This window comes from Alosa alosa, chromosome 2 (genome assembly GCF_017589495.1).
Source record: "Alosa alosa isolate M-15738 ecotype Scorff River chromosome 2, AALO_Geno_1.1, whole genome shotgun sequence".
NCBI lineage: Eukaryota > Metazoa > Chordata > Actinopteri > Clupeiformes > Clupeidae > Alosa > Alosa alosa.
The window spans coordinates 17,285,273-17,299,665 of record NC_063190.1 but is presented as its reverse complement, the minus strand read 5'-3'; the positions used below and the strand labels follow the sequence as shown (position 1 = coordinate 17,299,665).

The following is a 14,393-nucleotide window of genomic DNA, read 5'->3' as shown; positions in this document are numbered from 1 at the left end:
CGACCAGTCAAGCAGTCGAGCAGGCAAGCAGGCAGGCAGGCGGGCGGGTGGGGGGGGGGTGGGCTGGGCTGGGCTGGGCTGGGCTGGGCCTCCTGCGTGTGATTGTGAAAAGATTCCATTCGGTGGGCTCACACAAAAGCAAACACATAAAAGATGAAAGTCCCCCTCTCTCCACTGCGAGCTCACACGCGCTACAAAACCCCAGAGCGAGCGAGCGAGTGAGAAACGGGAGGCGCAAATGCAGAGGGGACCATAAATACAACGCAGACGGTGAGCGGCAAAGCGAGCAGCACAAGTTTACAATTTGTGAAAAAAAGCGGGAGTAAATGGAAATATAATGAGAGAACATGTCGACTGCCTGAAAATACTATTTAACAGCTTACAACTGCTTTTATGCACAAAAGCAAACTAAGATGTAAAAACAGTATCCATCACTAAAACACAAGAAAAAAAGTGAACTTTGTGATACGGCAAAGAAGCAAAGACCAGTCAGTCATCAGAATAGTTCTAGTATTCATCAAATCTAGACATATGAGGACAGTTTTCGTATGTAGGTTTTGCAATCCTATTTAACATTAACATTTTTATAAGGTATCCCTTTAAATACTTAGTTATGTTAAGAGATGTAATACTCTGTAATCTTTTTAAGCATTCTTCACCCACTCAAATACACCCTGAAAAACTATCCAAACCACTCTATGTTTCCTATCAGAGAAACGTTAGGGTGGCAATGATGAGTGACCATCGCACCTCTGACTGGTAAAGCTCTACTACCCCCACCCCACCCCACCCCACCCCAAGCCAATCAGTGTGTGTCGTCACCCCGACGGCTGCCAAATGTTCCCGCAGACAAACGAGGCACACGTAGGTGAGAACGTGCCAGCTGTGCTCTGGCCATTCACAGTCCCCCTCCTGAGTCAGACCCCCCACCCCAGCTACCCCACCACCAACCCTTCAGCCTGCGCCCTCACCTGGCTACAGCCTTCCTCCTCCTCCTCCTCCTCCCCCCTCTCTCCGGTTCTTCTGCTCCTAACGCCACTGACCAACACTCACACCCGCTCACTCGTGCTCCGAGCTCTCACACAACACACAGTACAGCTGCAAACAGACTTCAGAAAAAAAAACACTCTCAGCTCACTGCAGCAGCATCTGCAGCTCACGGGAGACAAGGCACAGGCCTGTCCTGCAGACTTCATACGGATCCCGTGCTGATTCATACTGATGGACTTCATACTTTTTCAGCAGTCATACTGATCCTCGACCTGTGTTTGCTTTGTTTTGTTTTGTTTTGTTGTCTCAGTAGCACTAACGTCACATTCTGCATGTATGCAGCATTCCCATCACAGGCTGAATAGAGGAGAATTTTTTGGTGTTGACTTGAGGTGGGGGGGTTTTTCCTTTCATTTTCTATAAGCGCGCATCTGCACAGGCAAAGGCACTGAACTATGCCTAGTGATTCATTGAGCGATTCGGGGTGGTAAGAGAAAACGGGCTGACGGCAGGAAATAGCTTACCTGAGAGACACGGTATGAAACAAAGCTGCGTTTTGTTCTTGTCATTTGAGTCCAAGGGTAATCCAGCGACCCTTCTCGATATAAGTCGCAAGAACGCCGTACAGAGAGCAACCAACACCACCACCACTTTGATTCCAGTTATTATCAAGCATGCATGTGATGGGGAAAGTCCACTGGAAGGGCAAGACAATACAAGAAATGAAACCACTTTGTTACATTTTCAGACAAAAACCTTTAAATAGGCATATTTGCTTAGCTGGCTTATATATTACACCTAGGGCTGCGGTAGTTGACTAATACAGGGGCCTGGGAACCGTGCAACTGGTCCGGCTTAGGGGGACGCTACTCAGCAAACACCTGCTACGGCCCAGTCACGTCAGTGAGTCACATCCATCCGTGTGCCCCAGCCACAACAATCCCCTACACCATCCCGAGCCCATCCCCCCCACCCTGAGACCTGGCCTGACCCTTTGTAAATATTGAGTGGGCAAACAGCGGCACTGTCTCCTGCCTGCAACTTCCTGTGACGAAAAGCAACTTTACAAGAGTAGGTATTAGCTCAACCTGAACCTGCCCATATCCAGCATGTGTAGAGGTCACCCGCTGCTAGCAGGACCGGTGAGTGAGTCGACTGCAGAAAAATGTGCATGACTCTCAACATTAAAATGTTCCTTGACTGACTCGCATGTGAGGAGCAGGGGGTGGGTGGGTGGGGATGAGAGACACTGAATCTTGTATACTATCTTAGGCTTGAGAATATAAAATTCAAATGACAACTTTCCTTCCAAACACCTGCCTCTCACTCTTCCTCAGTTCTCAGTGAAAAAAGACATGAATAATTACAGCCATAAACACCTGAGGGAATTCAACAGGGGTTTTTTTTTTCATTTATTTTTTTTCCGGCGTTTCCGTCTCTTTAAATAGGTTTCTACACGTTTCTCTCGAGGGTTCTTTGAGGCCATCCACTTCAAAGCTCTGCGGACGAGAGGCCTCTTATCGGCATTTGTATTTAAATCACCAGACTCTGTCATTTCCTGCAATCCTTAAAAAAAAAAAACGACTGACACTTTCACCTGGGGCTACATTTGTGAGGTATGAGAGTCCTCATGTGCTGGGGCTTCTGAGGATCCTCGCCGTCGCCGGTCCGACACTGTACCCACCCGCTTCGTCATTGACGTGACCTTCCCGAGCCAGAAGCCTTATTCAAACAGCGTGCAAGCAAGCGTGCGCACACACACACGCACAAAAACACACACACACACACACACACACACACACACACATTCCAACTCGTTGATTCTCGTCCCTTCACAATGTGACCACGCACATGTTACAAATCTAAGTTGTCAAGCCTAAATCTTTGATTAATTGAATAATCCCTCCCCTCCATGACACTCTGTGTTGGCAGGGTGGCACACTTGAACATATCGCTCGCCACAAGTAGTTCACACAAGCAAAGGGAACATGGAGAAAGAGAGAAAAGAGAAAGCTTTTCTTTAAAAGGAGCAAATCCTTAGACTGTTTCTTATCGGTGTCTGTCAGAAGCAGAGCCTCTTCTCCAGCCCCGGCGCTTCTGTGGACGGATTATGGAGTCTAAGCCACTGTTCCCCCACCATTGTTTACCCAGAGACTAAGAGGCTAGTTGTACAAGCCAGTGTCAACACAACTTCACAATGTAAGACAAGGGAATGGGATCTGGGGGGACCTGGAATCCCTGGCTTTAGATGTAATGAATCCTTTAGTCAGGGGAGGGACGAGCACTTACGGCGCGTTTGGCTCCACACAGGCCTAAGAGCCTCCCCGTCCCATTGACATGCACCACAAAATGAAATATTTAAAAAAAAAAAAACAACAACACAATGAAATTAATTTTTCTTTGGCAAGCTACACGAAAAGCTACATGGGCAGATTATATTCCCGTTGTACTGAAAAAAGGCAGTTAATACTGTATATAATTAATACTGTATATAAACAAGTTTGTCAATGTGGTCTTGAGTGTTTATGGAAGCTTCTGGAAGGACATACAGTACATCAAACTTGAATTATGTGTGTTGCCTTCTTGATAAACCTAGACATGTAATTCCTTAAAGCCCATCTCCTCCCTGCTATAAACTCTCTTTCCTTGCTTACTGAAGGAGTGCCCTCCACCTTATGTGACCGATACTCTGCCCGACATGCTCAAATGCGTGTGGAAGGCAGCGAGGAGAGGCTAATAAATGTTGGATGAGGGTAAGGAGCGAAGGACAAACAAGGAGAGGAGAAGACGTGAAGAGTGTGGTGAGAGGAGCACACCCAGGGGCTGGACAGTGGTGAGGGAAGGAGAGGAGGGGAGAGAGGGGGACGATCAGGGCAAGCATGGGGGACAGGGCAGACAAAGTGGTGCACACAAGCAAACAGACACTGAAGAGCTTCTCCTATCTAATGACACAATATGCAGTGGTAATCTGTAGAATTACGCGACACACACACACACACACACACACACACACACACACACACACACACACACACACACACACAGTTCATTGAGAGCACATGAATAGTTGTTTAAGGTTTTTAAGGTTTTACAAAAAAGACCGCTGTGAGGGCCACTGATATCTGCAGTGCCATGAAAGGGCGTACATTTTGTTTTTCGTGATTTTCTAAAGCTTCTTTACGCCATAGAAAAGGAGGAATGTTATATGCTTTGTTTCTCGATTCTTGGTTTTATCCCAAGGGACACATATTGTGTAATTACATGGAGGGAATATCAGGAAAGTCTTTCCGTCTGATGGGAAAACTGATTGAAAAGGACTAAAGCTGTTGGCTTGTGTCCTTTTCTCACTCCAAGTCTTCTATGACCATAATTGTCACCCAAGGACCAGATAAAAGTAGCAGTTTGTCAGAAAACTTTGTGCAAACACAAACATGCCTATCACGGTTGACACACTCGTGTACCACTGTGTTGTTGAGGCAAAAATGCAGCCAAAAGTTCCCTCGTAAGCAGTGCCTAGAAATATTCCTTTTGCTTTCTGGAGTTACCACCAAACACGTAAATTCTCATCAACAGAATCTAAATTTATAATTTCATGCAGATGTAATCCATTTCAGCAACACCTAAGGTGAAATTAATGAACACTATGCAATTGCATTGCCTATCCTCACCACCAATGACTTATGGACGCCATTTTCTTTCAATGCAGACATCAGTAGGTGAAAATTGATAAACAGACATAAAGATACAAGTGAACAATTGCATATAGAAGATGAACAACAATGAACCTTAACCATCACCAAACACAGCCTCTGGATTATTAATACAGAATAGGGATTTACCCTGACATGGTACAAACATTTTATAAACCGTTCATGTAAATTAGATCATTCATGAGTAGTTTCCTTTTCTGGGAAACAGCTTGATTATTGAAAGCAACTTTACCTTTCAATTATCAGATTCATATTTCCCCCAAAGTTTTAGAAGTCAAAATAATTAATTGAAAGGAAAACTAAAATAACTGTCAAAATGTTACTGTAAATTATGAGTAAAGACCATTGCAGAGAGAGTTGTTGGACCATTACATTTCACTAAACCACACAGAAAGAGTATATTAATGTTAGGACTGCATTTGTTTTCTTTCAGAGTGTGCTAAACTAAAATTATTGCCACTTATGATGCCTGGACAAAATGTTTTTCCTGTATAATTCAGTACCATTCCCTTTGAAAACACAACCTAACTAAACACAATCAACAAATGGCATGATCTTTGCTCACAGACATAATTTCCCTCAAATAATATCTGTGCAATCTCAGGCACTTTCAACTAATCTAGGGCATCTCAACGGCTTTTTTTATTTAGAATCAAAAAACTCCTGGTATGCAATCAATATTGCCAGAAACGTACTTATTTCCATTTCAACCTAACTTGTCTCTTTATCCATAACACATCTGTAAAAAGAACATAGGGATGTTCAGCCTTTCCTGTTAACCAAATGGGCCATCCAAAATGGCCAGAGCTCTAGAGGTCTTCATTGTAAATGAAAAGCGTGTTAAAGTGTAACTTACAGATGGTGACACTGATCCGCCTGGGAGGTATGGGTCTGTCAGCATCAGGAATGGATAACCGGAGTATGCCGGTGCCTTGTACATCCCCCCATCCTGCTTCGACACTACAGAGAAAACAAATATCACATAGATGTCAGTACACTTCTGACAGACACATCTTCACTCAAAAGAAGAAGAAAAAAAGTTTGTGGATGTCCTCTAAAAGTTACTTTTTGACAATATGCATGCGCTGGGATATCAGAGTCAAGCACTTGAGGTGTTCTCCTCAGGAGGTTCTAAGTGGTTCACTGGCAAAGTGAAAGTGGAGCGCCAGTTACCTGGCCCCCTCATGAAGACACTCAAAATGGACTCTTGTCTAACATAGTCTTTTGTTTATGTCTCACTCCTGTGACCAATGCTGCACTGGATTGGTCTGTCGCTAGGTACTTGAGAAAATACAATTTCAAAGGGGAAAAAAGTGAATAGGAAGTCAAAAATAAACATGACAAACAGGTCCAAGTAAACAGGCCTGTGCATTTAGGGCCACTGAAAACTTAAATTAACTTATTAATCATTGTTTTCATTCTTCTTCATCTAAATTTCCACACATTACTCATGTTCTTTAGAGAACAACTAGTAAAACATGTAGGCCTACACCATACATGGTGTAAAACACTTTAAGACATCTCTATGACATCTCTTTTTTATAAACGGGTGTAGATCAACAAGCATACCGAATCTAAAATCATTACTAGGTTGTAGGCAAAACATTAATCTAAAATGTAGGGTAAGCAGTTAAAGAGAAGTTACATACAACCCATTATATTCCATAATAACATAGGCCCACAAAAATGTCAGTCATTACTGTTTGAACAAGTGCCAAAACAAAGATGACAAACATCCACTCATGAAAACTTCAACAATAGTGCAGCCAGTGTTACACTGGTTAAAGCTGAAAACTATAAACACACCCATTTCAAAATGCGAGTAATTACATGAGATAGGCGACACATAACCAACAGTAGACTTACCGTCTATAAGAAGTCGCACTACAGTAAATAAAGAGATTTATTGAGAAGTTAATGGGCTAAATCAAAGGGATACGAGGAACAAGCACAGTCAGGTTGAGCCTTACCATCTTCGAGATGTTCTCTGTGTTTTTCTGGGTAAACTCTGTGCTCATCGTGGTGGTGGTGGTGTCCCCGCCTGACCACCTACAAGAGCAGGATCAATCATAACAGATAACAGGCATTAGTAAGTTCACTATATTTTATATATGCCGCGACAGCGACGAAATGCGTGTTTATTAACACTGCCCGTGACTGCTTCAAGTTAAGCTCTGTCAACAAGAGAAAACCGGAGGCTGCGAGCCTCGGAGGACCCACCGCTGCGTTTGAGTTCTGATTTATCTCCGATTCATTCACCAAAGACGACTTGAGGTCAGCCAAGTCCCTCTCCGTGAAAGCGTTCTCCTGGATCTTTTCGTCTTGTTCGCCTTCATCCTTGAAGGAAATCATTTCGTCGTTCGCTCCGAGATCATCTCCCCCACCACTGTTGAGCTGCGGCATTTTGCTTAGAAAAAGAAATTAAAACGCAGCAGTTTCCGTTCACCAATGAGAGGGTGAAAACTTTTTTCCTTAGCTAGTATCCTCTTCTCAGGAGACACGTGAATACGCGACACAAAACAAAAGTTGTTATGCTGTGTAGGAGCCTCGCAAGTTGAAAGTAATGCAGCCCCGGCAGCAACAAATAGTGCATTTGAGCTGAAGACAAGGCTAGGACTACCAACATCAAAGAGCCCCGACCGAGTGATTGACAGATTCAATGACTTGTTGGGGGTTGTACAATTGTTTCAGCTAAGGGTTCCTCTCTTAAAGAGACATTCACTTCTACTCTGAACGCGCGCTGGCATTATTCACGAACTTAACACTTCAACAAGAAAGACTAGTTTAACTGTTGGGTAGTATGAAACGACTTGTACTTTATGCTGCTTACTTTTCCTTTACTTTAATTTAGTCGTCTAAAGCGTAAAACGTGTTGTAACAGGTTTAGGAACTTCCACTCTTCAAATTAATGCTCCTCACAAATCACAAGTCAGGGAAGCCTACAATTACGCATTGAGGGTTCATCTGGTAATAGAGTATTTTTAGTGGCATTTAGCCTAAAGCAAAATTCAGCCAGCCTTCTGAAGACTTTCTGAAGAGGTGAAAATACATATTATTTTAGTTTGTCTGAGCTGTTTCACTGCCTGAATAAAAAGAATTGCATAGCTTGCCTGCTCGTTTCATGAAAATAACAAACTCCAAACTCAGAATGTAGTTCATTGATGTAGTCAGACTGCCTGCTGTCTTGTCTAACAAATAAAACCGCCTCTTTCCCGTTTATTATGCATTTTTAATGTTGATACAGTTGCATGGTCTTTTGAGTTTTAATTGAGAAATATTTATACTCCTCCATGCTGTGCTGTAATATTTGACTTAATCCATCGACTTGAATGAATGTGATGAGCCACAGCTGGGAAATAGAATTAAATACAAACAGAAAATGTGCCTTGTATTTGCATAAGGCTGCATATTTATACAATATCAACCATGCATATTAATAAAAAGATTAAAATGAGCAGTTTAATGTATGCAAATCTAAATTATGAATGAGTTGTTTAAAGTCCTTGTTTATTCGCCTTGATTAAATATAGACAGCTGTTTTCTGCAGAACTGGATTTCTACATCATTTACCTCATGATTTCTTAATGCTTGAAGTATTTCTCTACAGTGTCCACGTATCCTGATCACTGATATTTTGCTAGTTCAGCTCCTGTTTTGCCTTTGGATAACTCCAGCATGTATCACATTTCAAAGTTCCCCATTTGATGCAAGTGTTTTTCTTCTTTTTGTGAATTCGTATGACACTTCTACTGTACAAGTCTTTGTTAGTAATTTGGGCACACTACTCAAGACCTCTCAAAATTACAGTATTCTTTGTCTTTGTCACCATTAAGGTAGCAAATGTGAAACTAAGAAAAAGACTAAAAATGCGACCACCACACTGTGCACACTGCGCTCTCAGCAAGAGGAGCCGAGGATAGTACAAACATTTACACAGGAACACATGTCATGTACATATTACTAATGTGTAAAAGATGTGAAAATAATGTGAGTTGTATCTGAAGGAAATATTTTTCAAAACATTACTTCACTGACAACTGATCCACACCTGGATGTTGTGTTGAGAACTTCTGACTTAAAGACAACCTGACATAAATTACTTTGTGTATAATCTGGAAAAAATAAACTGTATAATTGTGTAATCTTTCATTATAAATATTTGACATCAAATATGTTACACCACCACCATGGCTTGGCATAAACATAGCACTCCAAGAATGAGAAATATGGCTGGTGAATGTTAATCAAACGCCTTCATTTTTATAATATTTTTCCCCCCATTATTTCAAACTTCAAACATGTTAATGGAAATCAGTCTGTAGAATTATTGGTGCTTTCAGTCATGAGATATCAATAATAAACAATCCTCAAAACCACTGCATGGGATAGACAGCACACTGACTACACTGCCAAAAGCTGTTAACTCATGGTCATCAGAGGCTTTAAATCTCAATGATGGCTCTAAAACAATTAAAAACTCTTTTAGTCTTTAAAAATGTTCCCTTTGGAGACTTTTATGGCACAAAGGATAGATCGCAGGTCCTAAAAATTATATACTGTGCTTTCTAAATAAACTTCAGGCACATTAAAGCAGCAAACTAATTAAATCATATCCTTTCATTGGGGTTAACCCACATCGAAGGGAACTGCTCTTAACTCAAGCCACTTGTGTGCCTTTTATTGGTCGTTCCCGGCAACCAAAAACATGTTCTCTCAAGCAATATCCATGCACTGTAGGATAAAAACTCTTTTGGACAGACTGATTTTTTGGGTTGAATTTCCTGAAACTATACAAACTAAATGTGTTCAACTATGCAGTATCTTACCCTAAGAATCAGAGTGTTTCCCAATGTTTAAATATAACTAGGCTAACAGGAATTATAAAAATGCAATATCTATGTTTGTCCTAGTGGCTGACACAGTTATGTATGTGTTTTCTATATAATTTTCTAAAAATAATCAACTACATGGTGAAACTGGAATAATTGACTTCCCAGTCTTTTTTCCATTGTATTTCACTCTACCTGGCCCAACCTTTGTCTGATCACCTCACCTCACACCAGTTTTTACAGACAGTGCTCAGTCTTCCTCAAACAACTGTGTCGATTTGGAGGACCAACATGGAACAAAAATATCTTAATATTCAGCTGAACGACAGCTAGTATGCACTATGTTATGACAGCTCTTCAATGGTGGTTTGTGCAACTATGAGAACTTGACCATGAGCTTTCTTGACCCCCCCCTCTCTCTCTCTCTCTCTCTCTCTCTGTGTGTGTGTGTGTGTGTGTGTGTGTGTGTGTGTGTGTGTGTGTGTGTGTGTGTGTTTGTGTGTGTGTGTGTGTGTGTGTGTGTGTGTGTGTGTGTGTGTGTGTGTGTGTGTGTGTATGTGTGTTAGTGTGTTGAGTCACTCCATCGCTCTATGGGACATTAAGCATCATGAAACATAAAGTTGGGTGTATGGGAGGGTAAAAGATGCAGTATAATACTGTGAGCTAAATTGGTCTTTCTAAAAACACTTGCGGGCAAACAACCATAGTGTGAAAATACACACTTTCTGTATGCATCCCCAAGCTTATCCTAGTACAAACATCAGGTCATTCCTTAAAGAAGGCCTATGTAAATTGCACATTGTAATACATCCATTACTATGATGTAATCCTAAAATCTGAAAAATGTTTTAAAATTACCTGCATCTTTCTGATGTTTTACGTTTTTTATGTTGTGTTTCCCCTCATTAAATTCAAACTAAAACAGAAACGTTACAAGCGGAGCCAATCAACAAAACCTGTTAAAGAACCACCAATGAAATTCATTGGTGCAATGGTGCATCAACTGTGCATGAACTTTCAGGCAAAACAGCAACAGACAGCCAGCTGGCTAATGTAGCTAATTGTAGTTGTAGTTATATGTTCATTTGTTTTATTTTGTTGAATTGATCCACTGTTCTTATGCAGCCATGGAGCATATGTCACAAGATAGCAGATGACCTGAAAATCAGGATACAAAGAAAGGTTACAAATACCACATGCAGTATTCACAATCGATATACAGTACCTCAGACTGAAAATCACCAAATGATTAGTCTGCTTGAGCCTGCCTGTTGTATGCAAAAAAATATATATATATTGCAGCACTGGCATTGGTGTTTCTGTTTTCATACAAGACAGTTGGTGGTACTGATAATGCTATCTGGCTGCTTTGTTATGAGTTAGCCATACATGCTAGCAACATCCATGATGAGAGTGGTCAGTTTCAATGAAAGGCCTGAAAAATAAACAAAACTCCCTCTTACATCTGACCTTGTAGTGGGCTTACAGAAGCTTGGTCTGTGTCCTGTTCCCTGTTCTTACTTAAGCAGATTCCTAGCAAGTCACCCCTTGTATTCTCTGAAGTTTAACAACTCACACATCTTACCACAGTGGTAGTCACACCACTCAAACTTGCCACATAGGTGTAGCCCCAGGTACTTTACAGTGAAGATTCTAGATCCTGTGGAACAGTGGAGCATTGGACCCCAGATGTCCACCATTAACACCCCTATCTCACTAATGTGGGACCGTGGCTGTTTTTGACTGGCCATGGTCCACCACCACCACCAACACCACACCACTGTGCCCCTCTTGCTCTCTCTCCCCAGTTCACCAGACCAACTTGTCCACACAACAATGACTCAGGGTTAGCTCTCATGACTGTGGTGGTCAGTGTGACAATAAGGAACTCTCTCTCTCTCTCTCTCTCTCTCTCTCTCTCTCTCTCTCTCTCTGCTTCAGCTGTAAGGCTTTGGTCCTGAAGGTTGTCCTGACAACATGACTCAGGGTTGGTTTGTTTTGAAGACCATGGTGGTCAGTGTGACATGCTCTGTCTGATCTTCTGTTTGTGTGTGTTTGTCACTGGAGCTGTGAGATGTTGGGTCCTGACGTCGCTGTGCCTCCTTAGCCCAAGCCCAGTGCTGTCTGTGGAGGGAGAGAGACCTGCTCTAATCTGGGTGGCAGGAAACAAAGGGCTTCGTTAATGCAGAGACTTGCCGGGGCCTTTGATGTGTTGCCAAGCCATTCACTCCTCTCTCTCTCTCCCTCTCTCTCCCTGTCTCTCTCTCCCTGCCCCCTCTCCCCCCCCTCTCTCATATTCTCATTCGCTTTTTCACAGTCTTTCTTTCTTTTACACAGACATGCAAGCACGTTTATAAATAGCAGAATAGAGAAAAAATGCAATCGCTGTTTCCTTTACATTCTAGCCAAAGTGTGTTCACATGATTCTAAGGAAAGTTTGAAAAAGTATTTGTAAAAAGTATGTCATTTCCTCAATGGAAAATACGGTTTATCTGCGTTGTCTTTTGTGAGTGGAAACCATATTATACCTTTGTATAGCTGTGTGCAATATTGCTCAATTCTGTTACAATCTGCTACACCGCAGTTCACACCACACACAGAAGACACTCCTGGTCCCTTCTTCATAATCTACAACGTGTTTGTTTTTCATAAGAAACCTTTCTCTCACAGATCGGTTGGCTGGTTGGTTGTAGTTCTTAGTCTCTTGCAAATAAACATTTGCAGTGCTTTAGCACCGGGGTGACACTCACACAGCTGCATATGATTAAAATGCCATTAAGCCTTCAAAGTCCCATCTGATTCGGTTTTAATTTCATTAGCAAAGGGTGCCTCCACCAACAGCCTTCAAAACTTATATTCCATTACAAGCACCTTCAAATTGAAACCTTATTGCATGTGAGGCCATGTATGATTGTCATCATGATTTGCTTATTAATCTACTGCCACGTAAACCCTACAACAATGATTTATTGAGATTGAAAGATGAAAAGAAGTACATTGTGTGAACTGGATCTAAAACAATAATCTATGCATTTTATGACATAAAATACTGCCTCATTAGTATTTAAACTTTTTATCCTTATGCTATGTGACCAAGTAGCTCTCTCGGTGTAACTCTGTCTCCACTCCGTCTCTACTCCGTCTGCTGGTGTCGGCCCTAAAGGATGAGCACACTGGGTCATTAATGCAAAATGAATGTGATGTGTAATACTCTTAAGCAACAAACACTGACTAACAAATCATAAATTATCCTCAAATAATCCCGATGGTAACAATGAGCTGCAACATCAAAGTTGGCATGAGCGATCACAGATGACATTTTTTTGGTCTGGGTTTTAGATTAGGAACTGTTAAAAAAAAAAAAAAAAAACCGACTGGTCTTTTCGGGGACTCCATTGAGTCTGATGTTACTGTTATTAAAATGATGTGTTCACAGTGGTGCCTTTGTAGTGGCGAGCGTGCGGGCGGAGTTTTGAGTCCATGGATAACAGCGGCTTGTGGGATCAGTTTTTCCGCTGGTTAGGGAGTGATGTGGCGAGGAGAAGGATGTGGATTCTCATGATGGATCATTGTTTGGAGTATGTGCGTATCCATGTTAGAGAGAGCACAGCACGAGGGTTGTCTGTGTGCACCCCTGCGTTCTTATGTGTGGGGTGAATGTTCTAGGTATAGCACCCTTGGATGATGAATATATAACTAATAAATATACCGGAACTGTAAAAATATCTTTCTGTAGGTGAAATGATGTCAAATCCACAGGCAAAGGACTGCATATGGAATGGAAATATAATTTTATAGGATTAATAACATCACTAAATATATGTTATAGTGATATGACATGTTAAGTAATTCATCATCCCTATGTATACACTACTCTAATCTGTGGTCATAAAGACTATTTAGATATTCTCAAATGGTTTGAACAAGATTGCAGAGTACAAAACACAGTACTTGGAAGTAATAAGCAATGTTGTGGAACTGACTGTTTGATTGTAAATATAACATGCAAAAATGTTGGTGTGTGTAAATATAACATGCAAAAATGGTTTAATATTAAGATGTTGGGGGTATATTTATGGCATATCAATGATCCATATGTAATATATGAGAAACTCTCATAAACAGTAGTCTAAACACAAGTACATAAAAACCTTTTATATAGATGATGAGCCTGCTCACAGTGCACAGCATGGTCATTACTTATGGATTACATGTGTTGCTGAATTTGGTCATCTGTTGTTACAGCATTGTTAGAATGTAATAACTGTTGTAGTAGGATACTACAAGGTCAGACCAACAGACATGGAACAAACTCCAGAAAAAAACACCAGATCAGGTAAACAGCTGCCTGTAGCTGTCTTGCTTACTCAGTAACACATGCTTACAAAAATCCTGGTTGTTTTTCTTTCACATTATCAACACATTATATATTTTTTATAAAACAATATATGATTTTATGATGACAAAGAAAAATAGGCAAGAAACCTCACAACAACAACAACAACAACAACAAAATAAGAAAAGCACTGCAAGTATATCTGAAAATGAAAGAGAATAAAGGTAATTGTGCCAATCACTGTATCATTTATTAACTGGGGATATGTAGGATCCTGAGCATAAAGAACAAAATCTCCTAAACAGTAATTTAAAAGTACATTTTCCTTTCATATAGCAGAACTTGTTCACCTCCCTTTTTTCTTTTGGAGATGATGTGATATGTGACATATATCATGGCAGCACAGGAGGTGAGTCATCACATGCACGTAAGAAAAGCCACAATATGGCAGATGATAAGAAACTGGGTCATCACTTAAAATGTGCTTGCATCACAACTTAATCATCAAATGTCATGTATAATGTTTGA

The 14,393-nt window shown here is 41.1% G+C and overlaps 1 protein-coding gene across 9 annotated transcripts in view; it reads right to left on the bottom strand.

Annotated features, from left to right (window-relative positions):
* tcf7 (transcription factor 7) overlaps positions 1-7,327 on the bottom strand; it is a 39,247-nt gene extending 31,920 nt beyond the window's left edge. For all 9 annotated transcript variants that reach the window (XM_048268930.1, XM_048268939.1, XM_048268947.1 and 6 more), the window contains exons 1-3: positions 6,921-7,327; positions 6,671-6,749; positions 5,557-5,660 (exon numbers count right to left, since the gene is read on the bottom strand). In XM_048268930.1, coding sequence (XP_048124887.1) covers positions 5,557-5,660; positions 6,671-6,749; positions 6,921-7,103 — 366 coding nt within the window. In that variant the 5' untranslated portion in view covers positions 7,104-7,327. The remainder of the gene's footprint in view (positions 1-5,556; positions 5,661-6,670; positions 6,750-6,920) is intronic.
* Between the last annotated feature and the right edge of the window lie 7,066 nt (positions 7,328-14,393).